We start from the raw sequence: 21,082 nt of genomic DNA, 5'->3' as shown, positions 1-21,082 counted from the left end.
AAGAGTACAACTTATTGACAGAATTTTCTAGTCTTCTAACCCTCAAAGAAGTGAATAAGGTTCAAAGATAGATTTAGATCTAACAATCATCAGATCCAAGTTTCTATGTCCCAGCCATTGAATCTTTTTGGTTCTTGAGAGTTGATATGCCTAATACCCAAAAACCCTGTGAGATTTCAAGAAACATATACCAGACCACTGGAAATTCTTCCAGACTTGAAACGATCCATTGTTATCCGATCCCAAAACCTATTTGGAATACCCATTATAATGTCATAAATATGCAAACCATCTCAACCCTGCAAAAAACTTGGGATCTCTCCTTCAATCAACCCAAACACTGTTAGACATCACTAGATTTCATCCAATATTCTATTAAACATTGAACCCCAAATCAACAACGCCTACAGGTTAAAACCCTAACACCCTAATCGATTTTGAGCTAATCATACCAATAACTGCCCAACTTGAGCTGGTTCTTTTTATATATCTGGTTAACTGGCCCTCAATTCTATTGATGCTACATAATGTTCTACCACAACATGGCATTACCAACATATGGAGATTTGAAAGAGTTGATGCAGAAGCTTGAGCAGGCTGAAAGGTTCCAAAAAATCTCAGCTGAGCATGAAACACCTTTTGATGTAGCCTTAGATTGACAAGCCAACTAAGGGCAAGTGCTGCCAAGATCAAATGACAACAAACTTTAGGATTTTGGCCTCAACAAAGAACTCAAGGCATATGGGACTCTGCAGTTCTAGGGGAATGATAAGGTGAACCAACAGAGGGCTCAATCCAATTATGGAAGGCTGTATTTGCATCCTAGATTTGAAAGTCATTGGAGGAAATCTGGGAACAGCGAGTTAGTAGGGGTCTTAGGGCCCATGTTTTCAGATTCAAGGTAGGGGCTACGAAGGGGAAAAGACTCAAGTTGCAGGTGTTAGGGCATTAATGGTGGACTAGGGTTTGTAGGATTATGGTTCTAATGGAGTGACACTTGGATTGACGGCAAAGGGTATAGGGGATGTAATGCTCCATGTTAGAGTGAGGTCTGATGAGAGAACTCAATTCCTAAATTTTAGGACTGTTGAAAAGATTTTGGAGTCTAAGGTCAACAGGGCCAGAGATGAGCTAGGGTCTGAAATTGGGATCAACTGCGGGTTGGCTGTCGAGGTGCTATGGATTCCACAAGAATTCAGCAGATTCTAGTGGAAGAAGAAGGGATCAATCAAGGTCAAGGAACCTCAAGGAAAAACAATATTAGTGGAGGAGAAGGGAAAAGGGTTGACTTCTCTTCCTGTGTATGCTTGAACTTCAAGCTTGCACCTGCTCGGAAAATCAAGGAAAGCTATCCAACAGATGACAAGAGCCAGGGTTCCACACCTACATCCAAAGTCTATTGAAAAGAAACAACATGAGTACATGACAGCTTTAAAAGAATTTTAAGTCTCCATTTAATTCAATAAAACTATTACATCCCACTAATGGAGTTAATATAAAGGCTTATGAGCCTTGTCAACTCAAATTCAAATAGAAGCTTATAGCTGACAACTTCCTAATGTTTGGACTCATAAAACTAACTCAATAGGGACTAAAAAGACCTCTCATGCATGGAGGCTTAAATAAAAGGTAAAACGGATTCAAAATCCAATGAAGAAAAGACAGTTCTCTCCTTCGACTTAAAGAAAACCTTTTCTTTTTTTCTTCTTCTTCTTTTTTTTTTTTTCTTGAAGGGGGGGGGTGTTGGTGGAACAAACAACTACTATCTTAAATTGAACCAGAATTGAACCATTGGTTCAATTAACTTGACTATAACACTTGGACACAATGTGGGGAATTTCATACTGGCCTCATGTACCCACGGTTTAGGTCCATTAAGTTGGTCAATTACAAGGAGAACCCGTTCAATTAAGGCCCAACGTGTACATATATCAACCCTAAATTGTTTTTAATAAATAAAATCCTTTTGGTGCTGGATCCACATCACTATTAACCATAGTTTATTGCTTTATTTCTTCTGATTTCCTTTAATAGCCCTGCTTATTGCTTCTAATTCTGGTTTCTCTTAATTTTTTTTTTTCTTTCTTCCAAGTCAATCCCTATTCATTAATAGACCATTTGTTTGCTACAATAAAATGGGGTGGAAAAAAACCAGTGGGAAAAGTGTACTATTTTCAATGAAATTCCAAAAGCTCACTTTGATTCACTGGGGTGGGAAAATGAGCAAGCATTGATTCACTGGGGTGGGAAAATGAGCAAGCAAACTTCCTAAAATTAAGGAATCTATTTGCTGACGAGTCATTTAAGTTTTCCCACCCCATGCTAAAAAAAAATCCAACCAAAAATGGTGGGACTTTGTGTTAAACTTAAATAGGCTTGTGGGGGCCCACATATTCTATTTTTCCCTTACTTCTCCTTCCTTTCCTGTTTCCCACCCCACTACTAGTGGGTCCCACCTTTCTATCTTTCCCACTCATTTTTGTCTTTGCAAACCAGCAGTCTATGTAAGAGTTTTTCAAGTTCTAACTCATTTGTGCATTTCAAAGTAAACATTGCAAATTTGAAATATATAAAAAACTGCCACTATCTCTTCTTGTTGATTTGAGTACTCTCTCACTTGAATGGATCATAGTTGTTAAGGCGTCGCCTAGGCGTCTGGGCGCACTTGGAGAGCTTAAGGTGAGCGTCGCTTCTTTAGTAGCCCAAAAGGTGCCTGCCTCGATGTCTGAGGCATCGCCTCAGACTCCTCAAAGCCATATACCCCAAGGTGACCTTATGGGCTATTTAAAGTCCCAAAAAAAAATGATGCCAAATCGATGGCTGATAATTCATTTAAAATTAGATTCCTATTGGGAATTAACTACTCGTTGGACCTAATATGCATCACTGCAATATACTACATGGGATCAAATTGTTACATTAATTTAAAAAAAAAAAAAAAAAAAAAAAAAAAGAAAAGAAAAGAAAAGAAAAGAAAAGAAAAGAAGAAAGAAAGTAAAAAGAGAAAAAAGAAAAGAAGAAGAAGAAAAACACACAATCAAATGACTTGAACCATAATGACAGAACAAAGCTGAAAGTTCCCTCTTAGGCAACTTATGACTCCTCATTCACACCTTCAAATCTCAATTCTTATTCATCAATCATAATGTGTCTTTTACAAACTAGAGTGGTTTTCTTTATAGCCTTATGTGAAAAACTCATCCTAGGACTCAACTTAGAAGGTGACTTTAATCAGGACTCTACTTGGACTGAAGACTGATAGACCCCTAATTACCAGGGTGTACAAACGAAAGAACAAGAAGGAATACACAGCAGTAGCACCTACAGCTGCTGCAGGGGATCCAAATGATGAGGGGACAGGTGGCAGCTTCCAAGTGGACAGCAACCACTAACCTGCTGAAAATCAGAAGAGCAGAAAGAATGTCCAGGTGGCAAAGGAAGATTGGTCAAATGTGCAAGAGTTGGTTATACGCAGAGTTTGTTAGAAGGGAATGTTTATATAGGGAGGCAGAGGGGGAGAGAGAGGGGGGTAAGAAAGAAGACACAAGCAAGAGCTTGGGGAGAGGGAAACCTCTGGGGAAGATTAGCTAGACTACAGCTGTTCTAGTTTATCTGAGTTATCTTTAATTTTATCTTATAGTTTGAACTATTTTCAGTAGTATAATTTGTCTGTATTCATCAGCTGTATCCATTCAAGAAAGCTTAATGAATCCGACTTCTATCTGAAGATCATTCTGCTGAAACTGTGTGTTGAGTTCATACCTATTGGTAACAAATCAATGGAAAATTATTGAGGTCCTATCAAAGACTCACATTCAACAAGGACTCTTTATCATAACTCATCTATCCAAATTGTAAAATAAAAGTAGATCTAGCCTCCTTGTGAGAAGTGGACTATAAAGAAGGAAATCCCTCTCTACTTGGGACTCCAAACCTAACTGGGACTCTTCAATAACTTGTCCAAAACTATATCCAATTAAAAAACAAGAGTAGATCTGGGGTCCTACTAACATACTGGATACAACAAAAGAAATCCTTCTTTAGTTAGGACTCCAACTAGACTAGGACTCTTTCATAATGTTAGAAGGACTAACTCAAGTAACAAAATAATGATAGACTTGGACAACAAAATTCTGATTTGGGCTAGATCAAATTGGGTTGGCTCAGGGGTATCCAAAATGACCAAAATGCCCCTATGCTGGATGAAATTCCCTGGTTGCTAGCAAGGGCCGCAGGGTACTGGTAACCTCCCTGGGCCTTCTTTGGGTGGTCCTGGATCCAGCACATCCGCAATGGGACAGTTAAGTATGACGCTATTAGGTTTTGACCCAAATGGCTTAAAGAAGGACTAGGTTTGTGTAACTGAGTGCTCATTGCATGTGTAGAGGCCAAGAGTCTATCTAATATAGTCGTAGTAGTACTTATTAGTTGAGACTTAGAAATTTGGTTGTTAGGTGTTTATTTTCTAATAATGAGTGCATCCATCACCATAGACTATAGGTGCTTGTTTGCATGCCCCCACCCACATGCTAAGCTAGTGTACAAAGCTCGCCCCTCCATAGAAGTCCTCCTTTTAGGTAACATTATACTTGATTCCAACTTATGAAGAGTATGGTTTGATTATGAATTTAAATTTGAAGAATACTTTGATGCTATGCAATGACAAGACAATGTCAATGTAATAGATAGTATTTGAATAATTTTACTCTGGCAGAACCATTAATTATCATCCACTAAAAATAGTTAATTTCCTCCGGCTATGATTAATTATTTTCCCATATATGCCATTGATATTTGAGATATAATCATGCAACGTAAAATTTGGCCTAGAAACACTAGAGATGCTGGATGAGTGGTATGACAGTGAGCATATCATTCATACCATAACCACCATTCTGCAAGGGGTGTGACATTGCTAGCGTTGCTGCTATGACATATTTATTGATTGCAGCTGGTGTTTTCTAGGCTTATTTTATGTTCATTGTTGGTTATATTTATTTGAGATGAAAACTTTATCTACCATTGCTGAGGATGGTGGTGTATTAATCTTACGATTGTTATTCTCAAATAACAACCACAAATCCCAAGTCCCATGCACCATCATTTGTGCAAAGAGAGTGAGAGACAGCATGATGCAGATAAATCATATGGCTGGGTTTATTTTAGTGAGAATAAGCTTTGGCTTGTGTTATGTATGTGTTGGGCCCTTGGTCTAGAGGGGACCATAAAATGGCTAGAAGCTAGGCAAATGATATAAGTTAATATTCTAATTTCTTAATTTTAAACGTTATTAAATGTTAGGATGGATTAAGATTCTTTGTCCAGTATTGTGTTTGAGTTTAGTATCCTTTATTATTTCAATTTCCTAGTCAGTTTAGGCAACCTAAGAATGTTGGAGCACAAAAACAAAATCAGCATGTGATGATTCAAGATAATGTGGGAGAGCCACCAATGTGACAAGACTTGCCTTCCAGATATAGACACACTGTACATACAATATAATATACAAACCTTCACCATATAGTTGTTCAAACCGAGCAACGATGTGCTTTCCATAAGTGTATTTCTTCAAAGCATGAAGATGAACTGTTATGCGACTCAGTAATCCTTCCCGCTTTTCATCAGTGCAGATTTCAAGAATCTTTTGGACCACATAGTTTGCAAATTGATCTTTCATCATTGCCTAGGACAAAGCATTCAGACATAAGAGCATAATTACTTCAGAATTGCATGATAGTAAAGAAAACACCAAAGACTGTACCCAAACTAAAAAGCCTAAAGCTAATAGATTTGACAACATAAATGAGGTGGCTGAGTGGGCTCTTACCTATTAATGTCACACATATTTGACCTTACCTTAGGTCCTTAAGGTGCCAAATATTCATTGATTCCCTTCAATAGCGTTGGTGGATACTCCAGACTAGGAAGTAGGTCTTATAATTATCTTCCAGAAGCTGTCAAGCTTACTGTCAACCACCATGCTTCACTAGACATTCAAATCTTTTTTACGTCTCTTTCCTCAATACAAACTGGGGAATAACCAAGTGTAAATCCTAGGAACTTATTACTGAGCAAGAGCCTTCGAACATTAGAAGCCTAGGCAGTGGCATAGGCAATGTTTTAATTAATGTAACCTCAAATTGAGGGATTCAATCAATGAACGACAGCCAAAATCTTTATTAAAACATATCACAAAAGGGAATTTCGGGTATGAGATGTGAGGGCTTTTTTTTTTTTTTTTGGGGGGGGGGGGGGGGGGGTTTAAAAGTTAGACCAAGAAGGGGCTCTAGGGTATTAGTATAGTGTACATGCCCCAGGGATGGACTAATGTAAGTTTTAGGTGATTCTAAGGGTTCCTAAATTTTCAAAGTCGAGCTGATGAAAACTAAGACTCTAGTGTCAACGGGTCTAGGGGAATTCTAGGGCTGCAAATTGGATCCAATGGGGGTAATCCAAAGGCAAAGGACAAGAAAAACTGAGCACTAACAGCCCACAAAAAATTTTCAGGTCTTTTTTTAAGGTAGTATAGTGAAGATTTTGGGGGCTAGAAGGCTAAACAAGAACAACTGCATTAGGGGCTGACAAGGGAAAAGGGTAACCAAGTTTCAGACAAAATGGAGGGAAGAGAGAGAGAGAGAGAGAGAAGGCAACATGGGGAAGAAAGGTTGCAAGTTGAAAATAGAAATGGAAGGGAAAGAAAGGGGTGAAGATGTCCTGCAACTGTACCAATAATGCAGTAATTCAGTGAACAGCTAGTGGAGATTCTACAACCTAAAACTGGATGCTTCAAACACCAAAATTTCGGCAAAACATGGTACAGGTTTATACCATGTTTTGATGCCTTGTTTCAGTGGGTTTTAGTTTTTTTTTTTTTTTTTTTTTTTTTTGGGGGGGGGGGGAGCTTGGTTTTCTGTGTACAGCCTAATTTGAGACCAATAAACACAATGGAGTGTTATATATGCCTAAAACCTAACCCAAAGTGGTGTTCTTAATCTACACATGCCTAGTTGTATGCATGCGAAACTGAAAGTTTGAAACATGCATTTTTCACAAATGTAAATATGGATAGTATGTAAGAAAACACTCACATTTTCATTAGAATGCAACAACAAATACAAGAACAAGTACAAGAATAAGTACAAGAACAAGTAGAATCCAATATATAAATAGAAGTTCAAAACTTAGTACTCGGTTAAAAATTACAATGAATGAATTTATAAGATACATCATACAAGATATCTATCAAGAGTCCATAATAACAATACACAATGAATGAGACATAGTCTGATCTAATAGAAGCCACTGTGTCGGGTTGGATCCATCCCTTGAGTCCCAAAATACTCTGAAAATTGTACATAAGCCATGACATGGCAAGCATAAAGTTATCCATATAGTTTGTCACTGCCCTTCATAGGTAGCATCATTAACATAAAATAGAAATCCAACCTTAGGGAATGTGTAGTAAGGCCATGGATTGTAACCCGGTCATAGAACTGGCATAACTGCCTGTGATGGTCTTGAAGGATATCCATAGATGAAGACCACAAATGATGCATGAGATCCATCCCCATACTACTGAAATCAGCAAATGAACCACCATATGTCCACCATATACATATCCATGGCCATAAATCTCGTATGATGCAAATCCTACACTCTTCAAACCATTCAAGTTCATGGATCCCATCGAGTTTGCCAAGGTGGCCATGTCCACGTCCATCAACCCTGGTGGGTGGAACTGGCCACAGGGCCTTGTAAAGTAAACCCTAGACGAGGAGGCCCTGCTCCTATGACAAGTTATGCCACTATGGAGCGAATCTTGGGTGGCATGTGTGAACTGTGTCTCCTCAGTGAATCTATGAGGCTCGATGACTGGTGTCATGGAACCACATAATGCTTTAAAGTCCACCACCACCACCATCAATGGTAGTCTCAACACCCGTAGTAAGAGTCTCCACCATCATCTTGTGTATGAGTCCCGGCCTAACTAGGAGGTAGGATCTCGTCCATATGTTGAGTTTGCTAACCATATGTAGAAGGCACAACCTCATCATCGTCACACAAGTCCATAGACCAGTCCACATCTAGAATGGTACCTACCTTGAAAAGACCACCAGCTACCTCCTGAGTATGTACTTGACCATCGTCAGCCATAAACTCATGGATATCAACCTGCCTGTTAAGCAATAAGTGGGTCAAGCCTCCCTCCACGCTGGTCCAATAATGGCTCACCCTTATCCCTCACCCAATCAACAATGCAGTCCTCATCATCTGACTCTACCTAAAAGATATCAGTGAGATTAACAACATCCCTCTGCCTGGAATCCTTTACGCCCCATGCATATGTGTTGGAGCCTTAATCTCAAGTTATAGTAAATGAAGACAAGGTTATTGAGGCATTGGGAACCAATCTGTTTTGCCTCTTCAATTGGATCAAAGAAAAGGTACTCCAATTCCTTTCACATCCAAAGGCGGAGAAAGTCTATAAGAGGACCTTGATCGCCACCTTCCTAAGGTTCTCTGTACTCCCACCATATAAAACCCACCACTAAACTGCATATAACAAAAACATTAAGTTACTACTTAATAAATAGTCTAATCATTTGAAAGATGTAATTCTATAAGGGTTATCAATCTAATCAAGATCCCCGGCATGCCCATCCCAACACAGCAGCATCTGTACCAAAGGACCCGAATGTGTCCCTAAAAGTATTAATCTACAATCATTTGTAATAATGGTTGGGTACTAAAAGTTATTGAGATTACTAACTTCTTTCAAAATTCAGAGGCAAACGGAGGGTAGTTCCTAGAGGCAAGGGGAGGGCAACTTAAAAAGATAAGGTAATGCTCCTAGGGGTGACCTTAGAGCTTAGAGGAGATCTATATGAATTTTGAAAGAATTTAGTAACCTCAATAACTCCTAGTAGCTAACTATAATTACAAATGATTGTAGATCAAGACTTCTAAGGATGCATTTGCGTCCTTTGGTACATATGTTGCTATGTAGGGAAGGCCACACAGTGATTCTGGTTAGATTAATAACTCGTAACTATTATTACATTTTACGAGTTATTAGATTATGGTGATCAAGGTCCTCTCATACATGGTGGGAGATCTCGCCAAGATCTCGCGAGATATCTCTCTATCTTAGGATAGCAAGACGAGATGGGAGAGATGGGAGATCTCACCATCTCACGAGATCTCGCAATATCTCGGCGAGATCTCCCCAAAAGTGGTCCAACCACCTGGTTTAGGGGGTTTTAAAAAATCCTATCTCGAGAGAGGCATATCTCGCCTCTCTCTCTGCAACCCTCAAAATTTGCCGGAAACTTTATTTTTTGCCTCAATTTATTGGGGATTCAACTTCTAAACATTCTTAACACATCTACATCATCAGATTATCATCATTCAACTAGATCTTCAACAAAGGTAAAATTTTCCCCCAAATTGGAATTTTTTTCAAATAGAATGTTCTACAATAGGTGTGTGAGTGTAGTATAAATATATGTTGATCTACTAGCTTTGATCTACACTTTCATGGAAACAAATTTAATTTTCTGTTAGTAATTTATTTCTTGAATTTTCGTATTTAAAAAATATATTATCTAAAAAATTAAAATTAAAAACTATAAAAAATACTTATGATATGAATGTGATTCACTTATGTTAAACTACATTGAGAGGGCTACAACCCCATGTATTCATATTTTGATTATCATGTTTGCTGCATTTTTTTTTATTTTTTTATTTAAATAATTAAATAAAATAATCATGAAAAATAATATTTTATTAAAAATTATCTTCTTTTTTTTAAATGATGCTCATATTATGTAGTTTATTTTAAAAATACAAACATTTCTGTTTGAGCATTGTATATATGTTATCTTAGAACAAAGTGTGTGTTTTGTTGTTTTATAAATTGTTTTTACATAAAATAATTATGAAAAATAAGATTTTATTAAAAAATTATCTTTTATTTATTTAAATGATGTTCATATTATGTAGTTTATTTTAAAAATACAAACATGTCTAGTAGTAGGAGTTCAGATGATGCCGATGATACCAGAGGGCCAAGTGGCCCAAGTCAGCCATCGAGTCATGGAAGCAGTTAGACTAGTGGTGTTGCTAGTGGAAGTCAGGGTCAACAAAGGGAGTCACCTCCACCAGGCGAGTCATCCGACACATGCGAGCCACAGTTCCCCTATCTCCCGGACTTATAATAGGAGTAGGAAGAGCAAATCAAACTAAAGGCAAACGATTAACGATGTGAGCAAGCAAGATCTTGAATTGGATACGGGAAGCATGAGCCTAGATCATGGTCACAATAGTTCACAACAACAAAGTTTGGCCAGTTGGCAATCATTGGGGGCACCTATACGGGGATCACAGCACCGGGTCAGATTACACTGGGTATTCTTCTTATGCAGATCATGCTATCCCTCAAGACCCTGCACCTGAAGAGTACACATATGGGAGGGAAGGTGGGTTGTTAACTGACTGGTTTAGAAACCCCTACCCATATATTCAACAGCAACATGAATAGTAAGAGCAACAATGGCCATTTCACCCACCACGATTGACGGTTACCCCAAAGTGTTATTCCTCCAGTAATTCGACATGGAGACATATCAGTTCCATATAAACTGATATGTGACATACTAGAGTGATGAGTTGACTTGGGAGTCATATGTGGCCACCCCTCAGAATCAGTTGATGCAAAATGGAGTGGTACTCTTCTTGTCTTGTAGTATTGTAAGTTGTAACTTTGTAAGTTGTAAATTGTAATCTTGTTACTCTTGTGATTGTGAACTTATGGATTATGATTTATGACTTACTAAAAGTCTAAAACTTCTTATGGTTGTAAAATTTTGAAGACATTTAAATTCTTTGATAGTTTGATGTGTAATGTTAATGTATTTGATACTTGATAGTTGATAACTTGAATTACTTGATATCTCTATATTACATGTTGTCTAACCTTGCATTACGCAGCATTTCAGTTTTACACATAGGGTCGACTTAAAAGACACACTTAGGGTTATTTTCTCACAAATCTAAGGCCACCAGTGTGTTCAAAATGCATTAAATAGGCTAACTACCAAGTTTTAGCCCAACCGGGGCCCTAAAACCCGCCGAGATGGGCCACTGAGTTTACGCCAGAATTTCGGTATATCTTGACCGAGATCTCGCTCTCCCACCTCTTAGACTTGCTCCGCCTCTAAATGTGCAAGGAACTCGAGCATCTTTTCCTTGATCCACTCAAATAGGCAAAATAAATTGGTTTCCCAACGCCTCGATGACCTTATCTTTGTGCATATAGCATGAGGTTAAGGTTCCACCACATACGCATGCGCGTAAAGGGTACCAGGCAGAGGGATATCATTGATCTCGCCAATGTCCTTTCAAATGATGAGGACCCCATTGTTGATTGGGTGAGAGACAGTGGTGAGCCAATGTTGGACCAACCTAAAGGGAGGCTTGACCTACTTATTGCTCAAAGGCCAACAACATTGATATTGATGAGTTTATGACTAACGAAGGTCAAGTACAAGCTCGAAAGGCAGCTGGTGCTCTTTTTGAAGGATCAATTTACAAAGGTACCATTGCAAATGAGGATTGATCCATGGGCTCAGGCAACAATGATGAGGTTGTGCCTTCTACATATGGTCAAGATCCAAATGAGACCCAACCTCCTTTCGAGACTCATATTGGGGATCATAGTGGAGACTCCCCTACTACGGGAGTTGAGAGTAACAACACTGCAAGCACTAAAAGTGGTCAAAAGTCATGGTTGTGGTGGTGGAGGAGGACTGCTAGAGCATTATATGGTACCATTACCTGAATCATCGAGCTCCATCAAATCACAAGGGAGAGACAATTCACACATGCCACCCAGGATTTGCACCATGGTGGCATACATCATCACAGGAGTTGGCCATCCTCATATATTGGGACTTAGTCTTACTCTAGAGGACCTCGTTGCCAATTCCACCCATAGGGGCAGATAAACAGACATGGCCAACTTGGCAAGCTTGATGAGCTTAGACAGAATGAAAGTGTAGAATCTATACCATACAGGGCCTACAACCATGGATAAAGATATGGTGGAGCATATGGTGGAGTTGGGGGTCATCTACTGATTCCAATAGTATGTTTGCATATAGCTATGGGGATGGATTAGGTGCATCATTTGTGGAATCCATCTTTAGAAATTCATCAAGCCCATCACACCAAGTTATGTCAATTCAGCCGTCATCATCAAGTTACAAGCCATGGCCTAACATCACATTCCCCAGGCTAGGATATCTAACTTATGTTGACGAGGCCACCTGTAGAAGGGTAGTGACAGATTACATGAACAATTTTATGCGTACCATGTATAGTATTCAAAGTACTCCCTGACTCAAGGGATGGACCAAGCCAACACAATAGCTTCTATTAGATTAGGTCTCATTCTTCCTGTGATGGTGTGTTATGGATTTTTGATATCTTGTATGAGGTTATCTTATTCATTGTAATTTTTAACCGAGTATTGAATTTTACACTTCTACTTGTATTGAATTCTACCTCTTCTTGTATTTGTTCTTGCATTTGAATGAAAATTTTGGGGTTCTGTTGCATAATATCCATATTTATATTTGTGAAAATGTTTGTTCAAAACTTCCAATTTCATTCAAGCGATATGCAAATCAAACACCACTTTATGTTAGGGTTCAGCAAAAAATATCAATCACATTATGGTTATTGGCCTCGGATTAGGCTGTACACCAAAAATCAGGCCCAAAAAACCCCAAAACATGCTGTTGAGACATGATGCAAAGTTGTACCATGTTTTGCTGAGATCTCAAAATCTCAGGTGTCTCAAAACATGCTGTTGAGACATTATACAAAGTTGTACCATGACATTGGTATCTCAGGTGTCTCGACAACATTGGACACCAAGAAAAACGAGTTTTTGAACTATGCCTATAATAACCCTCTATGCTCATTCCGAGTTTCACAAAGGATCTGAAAATTAGAAGTCCCCCGCCTCAGACTACAGTTACACATATCTCATTTTCTCCCTATTTCAAGAACTAAACCTTTCACCTTCTAATGTAACATCTTGAAAACCATCCTAACCATCCCATTTGTATTCTCCAAGCTTTTATAAATTAATCATTTCCATCAGAATCACAAAACTCATCCCATCATAGCCATATCACAAAACCCTAACAATAGGCCATAAGGCCCACAATCAAAATTAAATCAACCTACCTATTTTGTGCCATAAGTCAGTTCCGGTCAAGATCCTCAAAGCACTAGCTCCTAGTTGATCATCCATAAATCTAGGATTACAATAGTTTTTTTCCCCAATTTTTGAAAACTTAAAATGTTCATTAATAATAGAACAAGCTTCCCTTAAAGTTTCAGACCCACCATGTTATGCCCATTGGCCATCCAAATATCAATCTGGAACCAGCAAAACAAAGAACAACCTCTTTGAATTGATAGCTGAGATGAGTTCATGAACCATAGCAGTCAGCTTTTCTTTAGGAACTTCATCCCAACAAGAAATTTAGTTTAGCAGATCTCTTTTAACTTCAGATTGTAATTGGCTTTTAGCACCACAAGTCCAAAGCCCACCCCACTGTTGTGACATCAGACCTAAAGTTGATTCTGATTTGACTAAGATCTTGGCAGCACTGGACTTTAGTTGGTTTGTCAATATAAAGCTACATCACAATATTTGCATCAGCATGGCAATTGATAATGCCAGTGAAATAAATCCTTTAAGATGCCTTAGGGTTACTTTATCAGAATCAAAGATATAACATTACATTACGAGCCATCACAAAGGTGAAAATTAGACTAATATTTCATGTTGCATGTATACATATTTAACCCAACTAAACAAAGAACTTTTTATTCTCCCCACCCACCAACGATCATTAACAAAACACACAGAAAAAGAAAATTAACTTACCAATAAAATATCATTCCCCTCAGACTGTCCTACTACCTCCTCAATCAAGAGTTCTCGCTGAGTGGCATCACCATGCTCTAAGCACTTCTCAACAACATTGGATGCAAACTTATGCTGGCTCATTTGTACAATTTTCCCCGATAATTTGCTAATAATTTGGCTTCTTTCCTGGGGCTTCCCTCTCTCCAAAACATGCTGCAAGCAATGTATCATACATGTAAGATAGCTAATATGCACCAGAAAATTAACATGATCACTCAGAACAAGAAAATGTAAGCTCCAGCTTAAGGTGCAAACCTGACACCCATAGGTCAAACATGAAGTGCCCGTGATTTGACATGATCTACATACTTGTCAAGGGATAACTAGGCAATACGTATGTGTACAGGCACCCCATTGCCGGGTGCAAGCTTGGATTGCCTAGGCATCCAACCTCTCACTCGACAACCATGTTATAGATAATTGATTTAATAATTCATTTAATTAAGGATAGAGGTGCTCAAGGCCACAAAAATTAACTTCCAGGAATTTGTCCCTAATGCTGTTAAAATATGGTCTTAATTACATAACCTAACTTTTCAAGCTTTCACCCTACTTCAACTTGGATGAGTCTGTAACTTCATATTTTACGACATTAAAATTTTAGATCTTTATCAAATGTCTTCAATAACTCTGCCAGTATTCGCTGCCAGCCTCAAGCCTGCATAAAGGAGGAGGTTGCTGCATTAGGACGGCAGCCAGCACCAGAAAAAATCTAGCCAAACCCTTTTTCTTATCAAATTTCCTCAAGAGACAAACAGAGTATTGTAATTTTGTAGGCAAAGGGGGTCAACAAATACTCAAACCTCCCCATAATCATACAACTTGAAGTGTCATACTAATTCTCCTTTAACCACATATATTATTTTTCTTAAGGATCTCACACTAAAGCCGTCAAAAAGTAGTCATGTTTTAGTTCATCTTTAAAATCTGATAATTGCATCCCCAACTGCATAAATGCTACTATGGTTGCATTTATTCCTTGCTCATATGATCAAACAAGAACCCCATTCTAATGCAGATACCAAGCTGTTTGGCATGAAATATGCTAGATGATCAAATGAGACCAGGACTGTTTTCACTTCTCCAATTGGTGAACCAACCCTTTAGGACATAAGAAAAAGCAACTTTAAGTTGGGCCAGCCCACTAAGGCTGGGAGTTTGTGAGCCTCTAGAACTCATATCCTGGGGGCTCACTTGTCACTTCAAGTGGCAGATTATGGATTTCTAGAGGGGTAACTTGTTCTAGCCAATTGGCATTTTAGTGGGGACTACCTGTGCTTACCAACTGATATCTTGGTGGGGACCCTTCGAAGATTCAACAACTTCTAAATACTGAAGATTTTTTAATTATTTCTATTTTTATTTAGTCCTAGTTACTATCAAGTTTGCTTCTAGTTATCTAATTTTAGTGTTGAGAATCAGCTTATCTAAGCAAAGCTACTGTCTATTTTTCATGGAACCTGGAGAGTAAGCACCACAGGTCCGTAATGAGGAAAATTAATTTTTCCTTGGGCCTGTTAACCCTCGTCCTTGTTTGAGTGATAAGAAAGGTTGAGGAACCTTCTGTGGAGGGATCTTGCTGAGAGGGCTGACTACCTCTATACCCCACTTCCCTGTCTCCCCTATGATTGTGGTTCTTGAGAGAGCACCCTTTGTATTGCCAAAGAAGGCGTTAATGGCTGTATTTAAAAGTAGAAAATTGCACCTATAGCCAAAAATCCAGTCTTTATTCTTGAACTGCAGGCTTGACACCTAAAGTTCTATACTTCTGGATGTTTTTAAGATTTTTTATTGGATTGAAATAGAGCAGTATTTTTTTATTTATGAATAATACTTAAGCTTGCTTAAATGATATTTGACAGAGATTAATGTTTGCATGGGGATTAATAGGTGTATTCCCCAGTTTTAGCATACATCAGTACAAGGTTGTCAAGGCGGCAAGGCGACCAAAGCGGTTGGGGCTCCTAGGCGATTAAGCAACAAAGCGGCGCCTTGGCAGCAATAAGGCAACCAAATACTTTTAAGCTAATAAATTTCTATTATAAGCTAAACAAACATTCAAGAATCACATTCGTTTAAAAAAAGCAAACATTCAAAAATCATAGTTATGAAAGATTATTCAAAAAGAACACAAGCATAAATTCATCTCATCAAAGCATCATAACATATGACAATAAATTATGTCAAATTATAAGTATGTAAATGAAAGTAATAATTTTGCATGTTTACTTACCTCTATGGTAGTGTGATGCCAAATAAGTGTCTTATCCATTTAATGATTCATTGATTCCGATTCCGGAATGACTAACTATTAATTTCGTATACGTCTTTGTGGAATAAAATTTTCAAGAAAATATTTATTATGTACAAAATGTCAAAAAGGCCACCGTTTTGGCATATAGATGACAATAAGGTGCACAAAGGCAACAAAGTGGTAGCAATTAGGTGAAAAAATGCCAAAAAAATGCATGTTAACAAAGTGATTCAAAACAAAGCCGTTGGAAAACCACCTTGCTACCTAGGCAGACTCTTTGACAACCATGCATGAATGTCAATATAACATCAGATTCCTCTAACAGCGCCGAGATCTTCGTATCTCCATCAAGATAGTGTATTTCCTTCATATCGTATCTGATCTTGTCTTGGTTTTCTAAAAAATCTAGACATATTTGAGCTTTTAGCGAGTACTTGATCAATGCCTATTAGTTTTTTTTTGTTTAGTCATATATTGTTGGATTCTACTAGGAATTCAATTACAGTTTGTATCCATGTAAAATTATATTCCTTGTAATAGTGTACTTTCCACTAAATGCCTATGCAATTTTCGGTAATATCAAACCTTCATTAGTGGCACCGTAGGCTAGGTCATCCCCCTCTAGGAACTCTTAAGAAAATATTTCCTAATTTAGTTTCTTCTTGTAATGAGGATGATTTTTTTTGTGAAGCTTGCATTTTTGCAAGGCAGACTTGTTTTACTTATTTGCCTTCTCTTCATAATAGAAAAACTATTCATTTTATGCTAGTTCATACTGATGTGTGGGGTCCCTGCCGATGTGTGTCTATTACTGGCCATAGGTACTTTGTTACTCTTATTGATTATCATTCTCGTTCTACATGGATTTATCTTTTAAAACAAAAAAAATGAGGTTTTCCGATGTTTTCGTGATTTTCATAATATGATTAAAACTAGTTCAATGCCATTGTGAAGATCCTTCGCAGTGACAATGGCACAGAGTATAATGATGGTGAATTTGAGAGATATCTCTCTGACTCTAGCATATTACACCAGACCAGTTGCGTTGATACGGCTGCCCAAAATGGGGTTGCCGAAAGGAAGAATCGGCATCTCTTAGAGATAGCCCGTTCCATTATGATTGTTATGAATGTACTTGACCAATACTGGAGTGATGCTATACTCACTGCTTCTTACTTTATAAATAAGATGCCCAGTAGGATACTTGGTTTTAAATGTCCTAATGAGATTCTCTCGGGGAGCCTCTTTTTTTATTATTCCCCAAGATTTTGGGGGGGGGGGGTGGGGGGGGGAAGAGGGGGGGGGGGGGGGGGAAAAAAAAAAAAAAACCCCATTTAGTTGGGACAAGGCTTATTGTTGTTGTTGTTGTTGTTGTTGTTGTGTTATGCCAAAATCACCGCCCACCAAAGTAAGCTGGCTCCCCGCGGCCTACGCTGCATATTTTTGGGGTATTCTGCTACTCAGAAAGGGTACAAATGTTATCATCCTCCTTCCAGGAAAACTATTGTATCCATTGATGTAATTTTTAATGAATCTTGCCCCTACTATACACCTCTCCAGGGGGAGAGTCTTAGAGGAGAGGTGTTCTTTCCGACTCTAGATCATCCTATCACACACCAACACAACTTAAGAGTCCCAGAAGAGTTTCCTGACTAGGGGGAGACTTCTGCTAGTATACCTAAGGACTCTAATCCTCCCCCTTCGTTTTCTGAACCATGTGAAGAACCTAGCCAGGGGGAGACCACTCCTATGAGACAAACTGTTGAGGTCTTTCAAAACCAAATTGACCAGAATAAGGAGGTGTAGACTTATCAGAGGAATAATTACAACCGACTAAAGCAGGTGGAGAAAGGTGATACATTACCACTTCAGTCTCCTACTCCAAAATCAGATTCTATTGTTCCCCTTAAGGTATCTTATTCTGATCTTCCTATTGCTGTTAGAAAAGGAGTCAAATCTTGTACTCAACATCCCATAGCTAAATATGTTTCTTATAACTATTTGTCTGACTCCTACCACGCTTTTATATCCTCTCTGTCATTTGTATTTGTTCCTAAAAGTTGGTAGGAAGCCTATGCTGATAAGAGATGGAAGGCAGCTATGGTAGAGGAAATGCAAGCAATGAAGAAAAATGACACTTGGGAGCTGGTTACAATTCCTCCAAGAAAAAAACCAGTGGGCTGTAAATGGGTATTTGTGGTTAAACAAAATACGGATGGATTAGTCAACAAGTTGAAAGCCAGACTAGTTGCAAAGGGGTTTACCCAGACCTATGGGATTGATTATCAGGAGACTTTTGCCCCTATTGTGAAACTAAACACTATCAGAGTTCTGTTGTTTATAGCTATGACCAAGACTGGAACTTGCACCAACCAAACGTAAAGAATGCCTTCTTATATGGGGAGTTAGCGGAAAGAAGTCTATATGGAAATCCCACATGGTTTCTCCGATGACAATATTGCAGGGAAAGTTTGTCGGTTGAAGAGGTCAATTTATGGGTTAAAATAGTCTCCTAGATGCTGGTTTGGACACCTCTTAAAGGCAATGACCTCTATTGGGTACAAGCAAAGCAATGTTAATCCTACACTATTTGTTAAGAAGTCAGGTACTAACATCACACTTCTCATTGTCTATGTAGACGATATTGTCATCACAGGGAATGATGATGAAGAAATTCAAAAGTTGAACGACTTTCTTGGCAGAGAGTTTGAAATTAAAGATCTAGGGAAGTTACAGTATTTCTTAGGGATTGAGGTGTGGCTCGATCGAAGAAAGGTATATTCCTATCCCAAAGAAAGTATTTCCTCGATTTATTATCAGAAGTGGGAATGTTGGAGTGTAAAGCAGTTGATACCCCTATTGAAGCTGGAGCTAAACTTAAAGAAAAAGAGGGAGAACCCGTGGACAAAGGAAGATACCAAAGGCCGGTAGAGGAAGCTTATTTACTTGTCCCACACAAGGCCAGACATCGCTTATGTTGTAGGGATAGTGAGCCAATTCATGCATGATCCATATTTAGCTCATATGAAGGTTGTTACCAGAATACTATAGTATTTGAAGGGAACTTTTGGAAAATGAATACTTTTGTCACCCACATATAATCTAAAAGTAGAAGCATACACTGATGCAGACTGGGCTAGATCTCCAGACAGGAAGTCAATTTCAGGTTACTGTACCTTTGTTGGAGGTAATCTAGTTACTTGGAGAAGTAAGAAACAGAATGTGGTAGCTCTATCTAGTACCGAAGCTGAATATAGAGCTATGGTTCGTGGAGTTTGTGAGCTACTATGGTTGAAAGGCTTGTTGCAAGATATTGGAGTCCAAGTTCCAAACCTTATAATGTTATATTGTGACAACAAGGCTGATATTAGTATTGCTAATAATCCGGTGCAACATAATTGAACTAAGCACATTGAAATTGACAGGTTTTTTGTCAAAGGAAAGTTGGAACAAGGGCTTATCTGCATGCCTTTTGTAAGATTTGGAGACCAAGTAGCAGATGTTTTCACTAAGGGTTTGAAAGAAAGAGATTTCCTTCCTATTGTAGGCAAGTTGGGCATGACTAATATATATGCCTCAACTTGAGGGAGAGTGTTGGATTCTACTAGGAGTTCAATTAGAGTTTGTATTCATGTAAAATTATATTCCTTGTAATAGTGTGCTTTCCACTTAATTATAAATAGAGGGCTTGAGATCATTGATCAATAAACCATTCTACCAACATAGTGTTTCTCAACATATATATGTAGCCACCCCTAAACCAATGAATTTAGATTTGACTTATGTAAACGGGAAAGCTTTCCTTATCTTCTTTTTTCTCTAAGTTACCATTAATTGGTACTGTTCATAGCTAGGTTGACAAGGTGACCAAGCCAATGAAGGGCTTCCAAGCGCCTAAGCAACAAGGCCACAACCAAAATGTCAAGGCGTCTTACTAATAATTTTTACGCAGTCAAGGCGTTCTAATGTTAATTTTTTGCAATAAAAGCATGATATTAATCCAAATATCATATTAAAAGTTACAAAATTTATTCAAATCATCTAGGCATGAAACATTCTACAAACTTAATAAAAAAGTTTATTAAAATAATCAATCATTAAACACAATGATGAGCCATAAGATGAAATTATGGGAGAGAATAATTGAAACCCGTTTGAGACACTTAACTACAATTACGGAGAACTAATTTGGGTTTATGCCGGGAAGATCTACAATGGAGGGTATTTACCTAATTAGGAGACTTATGGAAAGGTATAGAGAATGTAGGAAAGAACTTTATATGGTATTTATTGACCTAGAAAAAGCTTATAATAGAGTCTCTAGAGCGTTAATTTGGCAACTACTAGAGAAAAGAAGTGTTGCAAGTAAATATGTAGATATAGTTAAGGATATGTATGATGGTTCGATGACTAGTGTTAGAACAGTGGCGGGACAAAGTAATGAATTCCCAATAACAGTTGGGCTACATCAAGGGTCAACTTTAAGCCCATATCTATTTGCCTGGTAATGGATGAATTAACCAAAGACATTCAAGATGAGGTCCCCTGGTGTATGCTTTTTGCGGATGATATTATACTGATTGATTAGACCCAAGTGGGGATAAATGCCAAATTAGAATCATGGAGAGTAGCTTTGGAATCAAAGGCTTTAAACTTAGTAGATTAAAGACAGAATATCTAGTTTGTAACTTTAGTCATGATTGGGCAGATGATGAGGTGGTGATACTTGATGATAAAGAGATTCCTCAGAGTGATTGTTTTAGGTACCTAAGTTCAATCATAAGTAAAAGAGGTGATTTAGAGGATGAGGTTTCCCAAAG

At 38.2% G+C, this 21,082-nt stretch overlaps 1 protein-coding gene across 2 annotated transcripts in view; it reads right to left on the bottom strand.

Moving 5' to 3' along the window:
- Positions 1-3,129: 3,129 nt before the first annotated feature.
- The window catches only part of LOC149018807 (pumilio homolog 5-like), a 47,936-nt gene continuing 29,983 nt past the window's right edge, over positions 3,130-21,082 (bottom strand). For both annotated transcript variants that reach the window (XM_089152940.1, XM_089152939.1), the window contains exons 8-9: positions 13,967-14,161; positions 3,130-5,683 (exon numbers count right to left, since the gene is read on the bottom strand). In XM_089152940.1, the coding sequence (XP_089009066.1) occupies positions 5,384-5,683; positions 13,967-14,161 (495 nt within the window). In that variant the 3' untranslated portion in view covers positions 3,130-5,383. The remainder of the gene's footprint in view (positions 5,684-13,966; positions 14,162-21,082) is intronic.

This window comes from Hakea prostrata, chromosome 4 (genome assembly GCF_041222555.1).
Source record: "Hakea prostrata isolate BN-2017 chromosome 4, UWA_Hpros_2, whole genome shotgun sequence".
In the NCBI taxonomy this organism is placed as follows: domain Eukaryota; kingdom Viridiplantae; phylum Streptophyta; class Magnoliopsida; order Proteales; family Proteaceae; genus Hakea; species Hakea prostrata.
Note: the sequence above shows the minus strand (reverse complement) of the source record. Positions and strands in the feature narration are given on the sequence as shown.